The sequence below is a fragment of the Peromyscus californicus genome, unplaced genomic scaffold (assembly GCF_007827085.1).
Source record: "Peromyscus californicus insignis strain IS unplaced genomic scaffold, ASM782708v3 Scaffold_24__1_contigs__length_46423439, whole genome shotgun sequence".
Classification (NCBI taxonomy): domain Eukaryota; kingdom Metazoa; phylum Chordata; class Mammalia; order Rodentia; family Cricetidae; genus Peromyscus; species Peromyscus californicus.
Window position 1 is genome coordinate 8,201,791 of NW_026294535.1, and position 14,970 is coordinate 8,216,760.

The 14,970-nt window shown below is 44.5% G+C and overlaps 1 protein-coding gene across 1 annotated transcript in view; it reads right to left on the minus strand.

Moving 5' to 3' along the window:
* Slc17a8 (solute carrier family 17 member 8) overlaps window positions 1-14,970 on the minus strand; it is a 45,267-nt gene that overhangs the window by 5,416 nt on the left and 24,881 nt on the right. The window contains exons 6-10 of the mRNA XM_052753074.1: window positions 12,123-12,209; window positions 11,658-11,797; window positions 10,712-10,861; window positions 9,490-9,622; window positions 1,961-2,071 (exon numbers count right to left, since the gene is read on the minus strand). Coding sequence (XP_052609034.1) covers window positions 1,961-2,071; window positions 9,490-9,622; window positions 10,712-10,861; window positions 11,658-11,797; window positions 12,123-12,209 — 621 coding nt within the window. The remainder of the gene's footprint in view (window positions 1-1,960; window positions 2,072-9,489; window positions 9,623-10,711; window positions 10,862-11,657; window positions 11,798-12,122; window positions 12,210-14,970) is intronic.

Here is a 14,970-nt window from a genome sequence, read left to right on the forward strand (position 1 = left end):
GAGGACTTCACTATTCTAACCACACAGTTCCATGGAGAGAACACACTATTCTCACCACACAGTTCCATGGTGAGAACACACTATTCTAACCACACAGTTCCATGGTGAGGACACACTATTCTAACCACACAGTTCCATGGTGAGAACTTCACTATTCTAACCACACAGTTCCATGGTGAGAACACACTGTTTTAACCACACAGTTCCATGGTGAGAACACACTATTCTAACCACACAGTTCCATGGAGAGAACACACTATTCTAACCACACAGTTCCATGGTGAGGACACACTATTCTAACCACACAGTTCCATGGAGAGAACACACTATTCTCACCACACAGTTCCATGGTGAGGACACACTATTCTCACCACACAGTTCCATGGTGAGAACTTCACTATTCTAGCCACACAGTTCCATGGTGAGGACACACTATTCTAACCACACAGTTCCATGGTGAGAACTTCACTATTCTAACCACACAGTTCCATGGTGAGAACACACTATTCTAACCACACAGTTCCATGGAGAGAACACACTATTCTAATCACACAGTTCCATGGTGAGAACACACTATTCTAGCCACACAGTTCCATGGTGAGGACACACTATTCTAACCACACAGTTCCATGGTGAGAACACACTATTCTAACCACACAGTTCCATGGAGAGAACACACTATTCTCACCACACAGTTCCATGGTGAGGACACACTATTCTAACCACACAGTTCCATGGTGAGGACACACTATTCTAACCACACAGTTCCATGGTGAACATCTACACTATTCTAACCACACAGTTCCATGGTGAGAACACACTATTCTAACCACACAACACTTGTTGGGCTTCTGCTCTTCCAGGGCAGCATCTCCTTGTCTCCCCCGCACTAAGGTCTTCTACCAGAGAGAATATGTCCCCCCCCCCCCCTGCCATTAAGGTCTCTGCTGTTCCACTCTCAGGAGGAAGGTGTGAATCAAGAGGAGGAGGAGCATGGCTAAGCCTTGAAAGAGCCAAATCCCCAGAACCCAACTCCACCCATATAGCCCAGTTCATTAGACCTCAGCTTTGGTAGCTCACCTGAGATGCTAATATGGACTAAAGACTTAACTCTCTTGGCCCTCAGTTTCTCCATCTGTAAACTGCAGTGATCATTCTTAGAAAACCGTTGTAGGAATTAAAGTAAATAACAAGGGATGTTAAGTAAATGGTAACTAGAAGTGAAAGCCAAGTTCATGCTTTTCTACTTCTAAAATTGTTCTGATTTCACTTTTTGTTTATTTGTTTTATTTATTTAGAGATTGTGTCTTAAACTCACGGAGTTAACCTGTCTTCTCGCCTCAGCCTCCCGAGAGCCTGCAATCACAGGCATGCACCATGTCTAGCTACATGGATGGATGTAAGGTCTAGGCAGCCGTCAGTCCCATTGCCCACTGTCTTCCCTGCACTAGCGAAGTGTCTGGCCTTTAGGAATCATTCAAACGTTCTGAAGGATTTCCACCCCACCTCAGATCTGCACATTCTTGTTTGGAAAATTAAAGCAATGAAGTACACAGAAGCTCATTGAAAACTATAGAAATTGCCCTAAACGCTCCCAATGTTTGTGATCACATGTCAAATGGCCTGGCCATTTGAACTAAAATTACCAATCCTTTAATGGGAAGTAAGTCTGTCAGGTAGGGTGAACTGGGGGCTAGCCTGGGATCCATGCCTGGGCTCTGCTTATGCCTCAGGGAAATCAGCTGCACTTATGAATTTTCCCCTTGATAGAGTTAGTAGGGACAATCTCAGCTAGAATGGGCTCTAAGCACATCCCTGGTGGATCGTATGTCATCCCACTTGATGAAACTGTGGCCCTGTTCCTTAGGAATCCCTGGGCTGCTAAATAAAGGTGCTACAATTTCCTCCTAAGACTTAGTGAATCGACATACTCAATTCAGAAACCCAGACAATGTTTTACCTGAAATAGCAAAGCCACTAAATCCTACAGCGAGCACCAGGAAGGAGATAGCCACTCCTTTGGTGTGGGAAAAGCCAACCACCAGAAGTAGGGTCGCCTCCATGCCGAAGCCTGCAACAGAAACAGAAGAACCATCGTGTTTCTGTCAGTCTGCCAAGCTATTGACTTAGCGTGTGAACCTAACCCATATTTCATGAACCTGAGGTTTTAGTGCATACATCCTAGCTCAGTATCTACAATATTCCCCAATGTTCATGATTGCATGACCATGCCATTGTCGAGGTGTTCTGTGAACTTTCTACCTTATCCTGGTGAACCCTGAACAACAAATGGTCCCAGTAGGTTCAATGATGGTCCCAGGATGAGAGGTGTGAGTAGTTAATCCTTGGGCAGTTGCTCCTGCTGGTCTGAATGCTGTATATACAGCCCACTAACTCCTTTTGTCCACATAAGCTGTGGCATTCTCCATAAAAATAACATGACAACACTCCTCTAATATTTTCTTCTAAAAACAAAAAACTATAATAATCATCTGAAATAAAAGTTCCTTAGTCAGACAGGTGTGGTGGCTCAGGCCTGGAGACTGAGGCCAAGTTAAAAATGACCACAGATTTAAGGATCACCTGGGCTATATCATGAATTTAAAGTCAATCAAATAGTGAGACCCTGTTTCAATTAAAAAAAAAAAAAGGACCAAGCAGATTTCAGTACTTAGAAGGTAGAGGCAGTTAGAGCTCTGTGAGTTCAAGACCAGCCTGGTCTACATAGTGAATGCCAGGCCAGCCAAGGCTACATGGTAAGACCCTATCTTGAATGGAAGGAAGGAAGGAAGGAAGGAAGGAAGGAAGGAAGGAAGGAAGGAAGGAAGGAAAGAGAGGGAGGGAAGGAGGAAAGGAAGAACAGAGACGACAAAAGGAGAGGAGGGGAGAAGAGGAGAGGGGAGGGAAGAGAGAAGAAGAGAAGAGAAGAGGAGGGGAAGGGAGAAGAGAGAGAGGAGAAGAGAGAGAGGAGAAGAGAGAGAGGAGAAGAGGAGAAGAGAGAGCAGGCTGCTGATAGCCCAGTGGTAGAAGGCTCACCTGCCATGCACAAGACTCCATCTCTAACAGGAAAAGGGGAGGAGTAGATAAATAAATAAAACAAAGGGATGTCTCAGTGCTAGTGAAGCCCAAGTCAAAAACTTCCATTTCCCTACTTCCCCGAGGCTTCAGGCCTCGGAAAAAGTGTGAGACGCTTGCACAGAAAGTAGAGTAGGGGGACATACTTCCTGTTCTTTTCATCCAGAATCAGTGATTCCAGCATAAGAAAAAAGAGATGAGATAATTATAAAGACATGTATTCCCATCAGAGAGGGGGGGGAGGGAGGGAGGGAGAGAGAGAGAGAGAGAGAGAGAGAGAGAGCTCATCTAACAGCAGACAGAGAGATGACATAAATACCACGTGCAGTTCACAAAGTGTGGGGAGTAATTGGAGTAGAGGCTTCAGTCTGGAAACTAGCTGCGGAGTCCACGCATCTCCACATGATGCTCCTACGGTTACTTCCAGGGCAACACGGCAAACCGAGTGTCTGTTCCTGTTTCTTTCATGTCCTCGAACCCAAAGCAAACCACCCCTCCCACATCTTCCTCCCTTTCTCTGATTAGTCTCCAGCATAGCCGTGTTTAGGGCCTCCTCGACGATGGAGTCAGAAAGCCTGACTTCAGATTCTGCCTCCAAACCGTGACTCGTGGACCCTTGGAGTAGTTGTGGTGTCTCTTCAACTCCTCGTATTAAAAGCAGAGCTGACCAGACAGCCGAAAGGAACGCGGGAAGAGGAAAGGAAGTTGGGAGCGCAAGACACTGAAGTAGCACATGGGTGCACACGTGGTCGCCAGACAGCCAAGCAGAAGCGTCAGAACCAGCCGGGCGGTGGTGGCGCACGCCTTTAATCCCAGCACTCGGGAGGCAGAGGCAGGCGGATCTCTGTGAGTTCGAGGCCAGCCTGGGCTACCAAGTGAGTCCCAGGAAAGGCGCAAAGCTACACAGAGAAACCCTGTCTCGAAAAACCAAAAAAAAAAAAAAAAAAAGAAAGAAAGACCAGAAACCAGAAGCGTCAGAACCACCATAGACACTCTTTAATCCTCAGTTTTCACATACAATTACGTGTATTCATCCTCAGAAGTTACTATCAAATCTTACCTCTGCTTTCTCCATCTCTGCCTTTGTCTTAATTCCGGGCTCTATCACCTGTCACCTGATTGGTGGCCTTCCCTCTGACATCTTCCGATGCATTTACTACACAGTCTTCCTAAACCACGTGCTCAGTGGGACTCTGTGTTTGCCAGGGGCCCCACATCACCAGCACAGTCTAGTAACAGTCCTTCTTGCTCCTCTAGTTCCCTGTCCGCCAGCCTCACCTCTGCTCCCCATCCTATCCTGAAGCGGCCTGCCGAGTAGCAGCAACACAGCCCTCCAGGTGCTTCCCAACCCACAGCATCCTCAGCTCCACCAGTAAAGCCGTCTTCCTCCTCTTTCTCCTCTTCCTTTGCTCTTATTTTCTAGGACGTATCAATCATGCCTTATAAGTTTGTAATTTGCATTTGACCTCTCCTACAAATTTATACATTTTTATGCATGCTAGACAATCAGGGTGGACACTCACCACTGTGTTACAGCCCTAATTCTTGGCTTTTTGCAACAAGGTCTTGCTATGTAGCCTAGGCTGACCTGATGCTCTTCTGCCTCCAACTCCTGAGCGCTAGGATTTATGCGTGTGTTTCACAACCCCCAGCTTACAAAACTGTACACTTTTTGGCATGTGTGTGTATGACTTGCGCATGGTATGCATGCACGTCTTTGTGTGTTCCCGTCTGTGGGTACACACATGTGCACAGGCCTGTGGAGTCCAGAGGCTGACACGGGGTGTATTCCTAGATCACTGTCCGCTTACTGAGGCAGGCTGTCTCACTGGACACAGAGCCCACAGTTCAGTTACTCTAGCTTGCCAACTTGCCTCAGGGATCCTCTGCCAAGCAGACATGCCTGCCCAGCTATCTTCTATGTGAGTGATAGGGATCTGAACTCTGCTCCTCACACTTCTATGGCAAGAACTTTATCCACTAAGCCATCTCCCCATCCTAGAACTACACTCTTAACACAGAACCAAGCTAGCTTGCAATAGGCACTGAACAAATAACAATTAATTGGTGCCAAGGAAAGATAATGAGATAAAAATACAGAATCGTATACTGGGCTGGTGGGAAAAAGCCATCAATGGTCTTATCCAACAGTGGACCCTACATGGTGCAATAAGGCCTGCCACATAACACATACCTATTGGTGCAAAGTGGCATGGATGTTATAGAGGTAAAAAACCACTCCCTGATTGGATGTGAGGCCTCTTCCATAGGAGGAAAGTTATGTCTGATTCTGTAAATCTGGTCAAAGTGCTTCACTAAGGAAGTGATAGGCCTTGGGGAGGAGCCTATTACTGCTGCTTTGCTAAATGGACATTTTATTAGGCTGCGTTCTTTTATGCTTATACCCATAGACTAGTGCAGATTTTTGTCAGAAAGGCTTTTTTTTTTCCAGCAGATCACTCTCTACCCACTCCAACACAAGGCTCAAAGAACATCACAAAAAAAAAAAAGGGCACCAAAAAAACAATGTTAGAGCTGGAGAAGGAGGAGGAGGAGGAGGAGGAGGAGGAGGAGGAGGAGGAGGGGGAAGGCTGTGAAATACTGTCTTCTGGACTTGTGACTCGTAAACCGGGAACAGCTGAAGCTACTTGGAAAATATCTACACAAGATCAAGCCAGTCAACATTCCAATGTGGATGGGGGAGGGGAACTCCTAGCTGAAAAGCTATTGGCAATTAATGACTTCTGGGAGAGGGGGAGTTGTTTTTCTTCAAGAGTACAGCCGCTGGTAAGCTATCCATGGTCCAGCAAATAACTCACACCCATATGCATGTAAGCAACCATAATCACACTCCATGGAAAATTTAAAAAAGACATAAAAAAAGGGAAGAGACATGTTAGTAAGAAGGAGAATTTCTGAGAAGTAAGACATGAATAAAAGAGAGAATTAGGATGAACTTGATCAAAATACATTATACATATGTATGAAATTGTCCAAAAATAATTTTAAAACAAAATTATTTCTATAGAGAGAGGGGGGAATGAAATACTGTTAATTGCTTTTCTAAATTCATCTTTTTTTTTCAAAGCTACTCTAGAGAAGGCAAAGCATTAGTATTTCTTTCAGTTGGAGATCTAAGGAGAACCATCTAAGGGTGAAAGCATCATGCTTTTGAAACCGTGGATTTGCGAGCCAGAGAGATTGCTCAGTGGGTACAGGACTTGCTGCCCTGCATAGGAACCCAAGTTCAGATCCCCAGTCCAGCACCCACACGGAAGCCAGGCATGGCAGTGCACATCTGCAACCCCAGCACTGGGGGAGGGGACACATCTGGATACCAGTGGCTCCACCAGCTAGCTGGTCTAGCTAATCAGCGAGCTCTGGGGTCAGTGAAAGACCCTGTCTCCAAAATGAGTTGATGAGTGATAAAGAAAGACATCTAACATTGACCTCTGTCCTCCGTACATGGACACACACAAACATACCCCCCCCCATGCACACACATACACCATCTACACACAAATATTTTGGGGGGAGGAATTGAGCTTGGGATATAATAACTCAGGGGTAGATGCTTGCCTGGGGGCTACATATGAGGGTGGGATTAAAACTCCAGTCCAGACATCAAGCCCTTCTGGTGAACAGTTTTAGAACTAGAGCTCTACATTTTCATGGCAAAAATGGGTTGGATCTGTTCCTTGGTTTAAATCAATTTCCTAGATGATTTTATGTTTACTCCTTCAGAATAGGGCATGCTACAGTAACAGTGAAGGTCCATTAAGGGAAAGCTAATATGTTTCCTTGTGGTTAAGAGAATAGAATCTCTGCCCTGAGGGGAGATGTAAAATTCCAGTTGAGCAGGTCAGTCACCTGGCTAAGAGACCACCCCTCAGAAAGCTGGATCTACCTTAAGATATGTTGAAAAGGTAGGAGGAATAATTACCTCTTTAATGAGGTAATAATATATTTTTTTAATATAAATATTTTTGTTAATTCTTTGAGAATTTCATACAATGTATTTTGATTATATTCACCCCATCTCCTCCTTTTAATTCCTCCAAAACCCATCCCTACCTTCCTACATCAACTCTGTGTCCTTTTTAAAAGTTTACTAATCTGTGGTTTAATTTGTGCTGTCCATACACTTCTAAGTATGGAACCATCCACCGAAAGCACAGTCAACCTACCCCAACCAACACCCTTAAAGAAAACTGACACTCCTCATACTGGGAACCAAAGATAATAAGAGTTGAGATGCCAAAAACCTATTTCAGAATCCTACATTGAAAAAGGATCACTGACCATGAGGAACTCCCAAATAAGCAGATTATGAAGCAAGGAAATACATTCAGGACCTAGATTTAAAAGTTACCAACATGGATTATTGGCAATTTGGAAGGCAAATTTTAAGACATGGGAGGCATTTTCAGAAAGAAAATTGAGATTCTGAAGAAGAACCAAACAGAAATGCTGGAAATGAATTAGTTAGCCAAATGAAACACAGTGAGAAACATCATTGACAGACATGACCAAGCATAAGAAAAAAAGTCAGAGACAGAGGACAGGGTCAAGACATCAGACACATGTAAGGAAACAAAACTAAATAAGCATAATCAAAATCCTCAAGAACTCTAAGATACATTCAAGAGACTGAACCTAAGGACCCACAAGGTAAAGGGAGTAGTTGAGATAAAGTTAAAAAAAAAAGAATAGAAAATGTATTTGATAAATTTATAGCAGAATGGTTCCCAAATCTAGAGGAAAAGTAAGCATCTAAACACAAGAAGTATCTAGACCCTCAAACAGATATGGCCAGAAAAGAACCTATCCACATCATGTCATAGGCAGATGTTAAAACTACAAAGCAAAGAAATGATGTTAAAAACCATAAAGGAAATGTCAACTTGCCTACAAATGGAAGCATATCAGAACATTAGATTTCTTGCCATCAAACCTAAAACTCAGGAGAGCATCAGATGATGTTCCAAGCCCTGAAAATAACTTCCAACTAAGCTTGCTATATCCAGCAAAGTAATCTTTTTAGTTGATGGAAAAATCTGAAGATACCAAGGTAAACACAAACAGCAATAGGACAATCATGTTAACGTGGCAGAAAACATTGAAAGGAATACTATACTCAGAAGAAGAAGAAAATCTCATTTATTCATCTGTAGATTGGCCTACTCATGCTTCATGACCCAATCACTTCTCAACGGTGCTGAGAGCTGGGGACCAGATCTTTGACACATCATCCTTTGAGGTCATTCATATCTAAACCCTTGATGCCTGGTAGAGACTAGTAGGGTAAAAAAAGAATGTGAGCAGAACTCACAGTGAAGAGGATGTTAGTGAACAACATCATAGACACAAGATATGTTCACATCTGTCCAGGATGATGGTGAGCTAGTGCGCAATGAGACAGAGGAGTGAGATACCTAATATTTTCTCAGCTTCCAGTTGCTGATGTAACAAAAGGCCCGAAGGCTAACAACTCAAGACAACACATATTATCATACAGTTGTGTTCAGTCGGAAGTCCTAAGTAGACCATTCTGAGATAAAAGCAAGCAGTCAGCAAAGCTGGGTTCATTGTGAAGACTTAAGGGGTGAATCTGTTCCTGCCTCTGCTGGCTTCTAGAGTCTGCTCATGATTCTTAGCCTGTAGCTGCATCCCTCTGGCCCAATTCTACCGCCATGACCCTTGACCCCCTGCTTCCTCTATTAAGAAAACTTGTACCTAGGTTAGTGCATAGCACTGAAAGTGTTTGAGAGTGCACACTCAAAAAACAAACTAGATGAGCTCAGAAAAAAATGGAGAGGTTGAAAAGTGAATCGGGATAAACATCGTAGAGGCTCGTGACTAGTTTCGTTGACTTTTTATGTGATATCCTTTGTGTTTTACCCAAACATATATGTACACATAAGTTAAAGAGGAGGAGAAGGAGGAGGAGGAGGAGGAGGAGGAGGAAGTAAACTATGTAGGCAAATAATAAGTGGAAGGATGTGTGGAAAAGATAAATAGCAAGCAGATACATAATCAGAAGTTATATTACTTTGGCTTCAGAATAGAAGGAAGAAGTGTTTCTTGGGTTTTAAGTGTGTCCTGATTCATCAGCCACCAACTAAGCTGTCCTAACCCCAGATTGTACTGGCTACATGGTCACATGGCAACATTGCGGGGATATGGCAGACAACACTCAACTGTCTACAAGGAGATGGACTCAGAGGTCTTCAAGGTCCATTACAATGTCTAGGCTCAGCCTGACTGAGCCTGATGGAGCCCAATCTCAGAAGCTACCCAGACTTGAGTTGAGTTAGTACTTGGATGGGAGACAATGGGCTGGCTCTAAAGCTGGCTCTGCCATTCTGTTTGCTCTCAGTCTCCAGAAACCGCTTGAGCCCCTTGGCACAGTACCTCCACAATTCATGATCTTTCTGACAGCAGTTGTGGTTAAAATCTTCCTGCTTCTTAAATAATCCGCCAGTTGTCCTCCGATAGGCACCACAACGGTCATCACCATGTGTGGGACAGCTGACAAGAGACCCACCTAGAAGGAAAGGAAACAAAGACCCAACTTAAATTCTCCTGAGAGATCATCACAAGTCCCCGCTCACCCCCATTACACAGCCCCACAGCCATTACCAACGTTAACCATCTAATGTGGCATCTCAGGAGGTCTGAACTTCATAATCACTAAGAACGAATGGGGTGATGATTCTGTGTACGGACCAACTGTCTTCCCACCCAACTGGAAGTTCCCTAGAGCCAGAGACAAGTCTTACTCATCACAAGGCTCCCGTATCTAGAACAAGGCCTAGTGGAGGAAAAACATACTTGGTGTCCACCATCACACGACTCTGCTGGTTCGTCCAGTCTCTGCTTGATAGCACCTGAGCGAGTCAGACATCTACCTATGCCTGGCTGCAGCTCTTTCTCTTGAAGGAAGGAAGCTTTATTGTTTCGTGATGCTGATATTGTTTCACTATCAAAACCTCCCTGAAACACAGGCCACCTCATGACGATGGCTGGAGACCTGAAGGAGCTTCTTTCTAAACCATCCCAAGCAACCATTACTGCTACAGTTACCATTATGAAAAAAGGGACTGGTCTGAAACATTAGCCTCATTGTTCCTTCTGCCACCCAATTAGCAGCTTATTGCATTTATTTATTTGGGGGGAAGAGGTCCGGGCATAGCACACATTCCTGAGGTCAGAGGACAACTTCCAGGAATTGATTCATTCTTTCCACCAGCTGAGTCCTTGGGGACCAAACCCAAGTAATCAGACTTGACCATAAGCACCTTTACCTTCTGAGCCATCTCGCTAGCCCATGAGTAGTTTAGGAAGAGAAAAACCCACTCCATCAAATACTTTTAACTTTGAACTAATATTCAGTGTTTGCATTAGCTTCAGAAGCACCCTGAGTTTAGATAGAGGCACCGTCATTAAACACAGATTAATACATCTTTGATCCTTACTAAAAAGAAATTAAATAGTCAGACTATTGCCTGACCTCTAGGATGCTACATGTTGCAGAACTTTGTGAATGATAGCCATTTTAATTATTTTATGATGTAAAGTTATTCTTGATCAGATTGAGACAGTTCAAGAGCATTGGAAGCATCTGTATGTTTACCTTACTGATTGCAAACCCAAAGACCTCTTCAAAGTAAGCAGGCTGACTTATTAAGAGCAAATAGAAGGTCCAGCTTCTGCAGAAGTTGGCCACAATGATCGCGTAGACAGGCAAGGATGTGAAGAACCTTTTCCATGGTGTGTTGAATTTCTAGGGAGTGAAAAAAAGACCATGAGCTTTTGAGTGAAGACGCTGACATTTTAGTTCTGTAAGACAGTGTACAGAGCACTGAGGTCCTTGTGTTCACAGATAAGCACAGGGAAAACCAGAAATGTTAGGAACACAGGCTTGTTTCTTCAACAGAAAGGATGTGTATACCTGTTTTCCATCCAGAAGGCTGGGAGTGGATATGATTAATAACCTGGTGATCTGTGCTATCTATAGGGACAGGCATCACCCAAATCTCCCAGACTACTATGTTTATCCCAGATACTCCCTCCCTAGACCTTTATCTTGAGCATTGCTTCTCAGTCAATAGAACCCATCATTATGGAAGATGTCACATGTACTTTATAGCCCGGTGGCCTCTACACTATCTGTATGACTGAGACCACACCAGATCTGAGTCCCTTAAGTCATAGAACCCATCTTCATGGTAGAGGTCACATGTACTTTGCAAACAGAGTTCCCATGCAGTCATACCTTAAGCTTTATTGTTCACGTGGTATAAAGATAATTGCTACCAGGAAACTTTTTTCCAAAGTTGTATTGTACTTAAATATGTCTAAAACAAACTGCCCAGTGTCAGACTTTCGAAGTTGGAACTAGCAATGGCTGGTTCAAAGTGCTGAACTGGATTTCCTTCTTGCCTTTCGTGGATCATTCCTCTGCCAGCTGTAGTGTTTGCAGGGACCTCCCCACCCCGCCCCGCCCCAGAAGGTAGCACAGTCATGCAGAGAAACACATGTGGGGAAGAGAGCGGACTTCACCTTCCATCTGTACTTACACTCGGACTGGCCAAGTTGGCCCCTTCTCCTATACTTGTCTCTATGTACGTCTTTTCCGCGTTGGATATCGTCGGGTGAGCTGCTGGGCACTCATAAGCCTGCAGCAGCCAAAATATGTACCAAATAATCCCGAACATACCTGCAGATAAAAAAACAAAAGGCTCAGTGGCGCGGCCTCATTAGCTTCCATCCCTATGGTTGTTCATTGTTCTGATAATATGTGTTCACTCAGAAACATCTTGGTGGTTTTTAATCTTGTTTGATTGGGACTCAAAGGAAGGCACTATTCTGCTTGTTTTAAATGCCAGGTTTAATGTAAGTATTAAATTGATCACAAGCAGGCTTCCCAATTGTATAATGAACTTCTCTTTGTATTTCTATTTTCACAGAGCAAACCCTTAACCGTATACCCTAATAGAGTAAAATATATCTATCTGGTCACCCCAGGAAACCAAATCACTCACCGTAAATGTAAAAGACAGAGGCCCAGCCAATGTACTGCACCAATACTCCTGCAAGGGGCATAGCCACCACTGCCCCAGCGTAGGAACCTGGAAGCAGAGAAGATTGAGGGACACTGACCAGTCATCATGCAAGCCTGGTTAGCCCAGGTAGAGCGTGTGTGGTGAAGTCCGCGTCAGATGGCTCCATGACATCAGTCAGGGGCTCCCAGGGAACGTTACAGCTGTTGTTAGTGTGCAGGAGACTAAGACCCCATCTCCGCGACGGAGCTATACCCCTGCCCCCAAGCGGGCCTTAAAACAGAGTGTCCGGGAGAGGAAAGTCTTCAGGATGCTCTTTAACGTCACTGGGAGACACGTGCAAGGATTAGACAAAGTTTGCTTGGCCACCACAGTTTCGAACGCCATGAGCAAACAGAATCCGGAGATGAGAAAAGGATAAGAAAATGAATAAATTTAAAAATTTATAAATTAATAAAATGGAATAAAAAATTAATACAGCCAGGCACAGGGCTGGGTGCTAAAGGTGGAAAGAAGAATGTGGAGCCTGTTTTCAGAGCTCCCAGGACCCCACCTAGATGCTTTCATAGCCTTTTCAAAAATAAAAGAACACACACACACACCCCACTCAGGAAGATTCCAGGCTGCCAGGACGACTTTTCTCTCCATCCACTTCCTAAATGGGTACATTTTAAAGATCATGTCTGTTGAATAAAAATTACAGAAGACTTGTGTTTTAGATGATGTGGATGCTTACACTGGCCCCGACAGACCAGACTAATGGAGTCACTAGCTCCCGGGCTCTACATCACCAAGGCAAAGCCCAACTATTTATCAGATTTTTGTTTTAAGAAACCAGGAAAAGTGACAGACTAGTTTCCACGGGTGTGACAACAGACTTCTGAGTATCTCTGCCTTGATCCTCACATTAAAAGGGTCACCTGATGCTAACTGGTTACTTCTCTGTTGTCCCGGGTCTTTGCCCTGCGGCCATGCCCGGAAAATCACGGAAATGGCCAATCTGCTTCTTGTTCTTAGTTCCTGCCCCCATGTCATCCCTTCTGTGCCCATGAACCAACCTCTCCTGCTTGTCCCTTTTGCAACAATCATTCTGTTTCATGGGTTGAACTGCTGATGAGTCTAGAAAAGAGAAGAAAGCCAACTGAGATCTTTAAACGTAGGCTTTGGTGATTTTTGTCCTTTGACATTTCTTACTTTGTGAATTCTGAACTTTGTATGCTTGTGTGAGGACGTCCGTCTTGCTGTGAGGACTAGAAGCGGTCATCTGGTCTCCCTGGACTCCTGAACAAAGAGTTCCTCTCTGAAATCCTCCCCACCCCATCCTGGGCCATGAACAAGAAGCTTTTCCTTAAGAAAAGTGAGTAGCACAAAAGGGAAGTTCACTTTCCAAATCCAACACCAAGCAAGATCTTTAGGAAGTGGGTGATGCTCCAGGGAAATAGGAAAATATCACACCTGCCTAAGCTGGGCCTGATCTAAGACAGCGGCAGCCTGGGACCTGGAATGTGACTTCGATATCTAAAGAAGTAGAAAGACTCCTTTAAAGATAAGATAGGAATGACATCTCTGCCTCTTGGGGGTGTTATCTATACTGTGGTGTCAGGATGCTCTGTAAATGGAAATGGTCTCATTGACACCAACTGCCACTGCTTTTAGTATGTACAGAATAACAAAGGACATGTTTTGAGACAGGCTATTAGGTAGCCTAGGTTGGCCTTGAACTCATTATGTATGGCTTTGAACTATTGATCTTCCTGCCTCCACCTACCAGGTACTGGGTTTATGGGCTGTGTCACCACATCTGTCCCCAGGTGGTACGGGGATCATAACCCAGGTCTTCCTGCAAACAGGAAAGCTCTCTCTCAAGTGGGCTGCAACCCCAGCCCTAAGGCACATTGATTTTAAACCTCAGAATTCTTCACAGCAATAAAGCAACATTCCAGAGCATAGAATAGCAAAGAAATCTCTCTGCTTCCTTTCTTTCTCTCTATCTCCGTCTTTCTCTGTTTATTTCTTTTACTCTGTGTGCATGTTGTGTGTGTGTGTGTGTGTGTGTGTGTGTATGCGCGTGTGTGTGCAGAGTGGTCTTCTGCCCCAGGGAGCAGTAGGGTGAAGTTTGCATGATGCAAAGGTGCTGTATGCTAAGTAGTAGGACAAGCATCCTGAACCCATAATTTTTATTCAGCTTCTTCCAAACTGATGAGGGAGACACAAATATTATCCCCAACTTTATAGGGCTGGGGAAATGTGAGTTGCCATTGGTGACAGGGGTGTAAGAACCCAGAGAAGGCCTTGCTTTTTTTTTCTTTCACCACCATCCTGCCTCTGTGGTTTTCCAATCTTGCCTCCTTCATCATCAAATGCCAACAATCCTCCACTGTAAGAAGCATTCTTTCGGCTGGGCGGTGGTGGCACACGCCTTTAATCCCAGCACTTGGGAGGCAGAGTCAGGTGGATCTCTGAGTTCAAGACCAGCCTGGTCCAAAGCTACACAGAGAAACCCTGTCTCAAAAAAAAAAAAATTCTTTCATTGGAAAGACTATAACTGACCCAAATTGCCTTCCCTGTCTATCAAACTCCCGTCCTCTTCAGTCACAGCTCCACTATCATCTTCTACCCCTCACTTCCAGCCCCTTGGGCTTGTTCCCAGTGAGCTCTCCAGCCCTCAGGCTACCCTAGAGAGCAGAGTGGACATCAGCACCCACGTACTCCTGTGAGGGCAGATGAAGCCCTCAGGGTGTGCCATGGAGAGGAGCCGAGGACGTGCAGGAGGGGGAGGGACTCCGGAGTTCTGTTCTCACGAGCCACATTAATTTCACCTCTCTCCCCC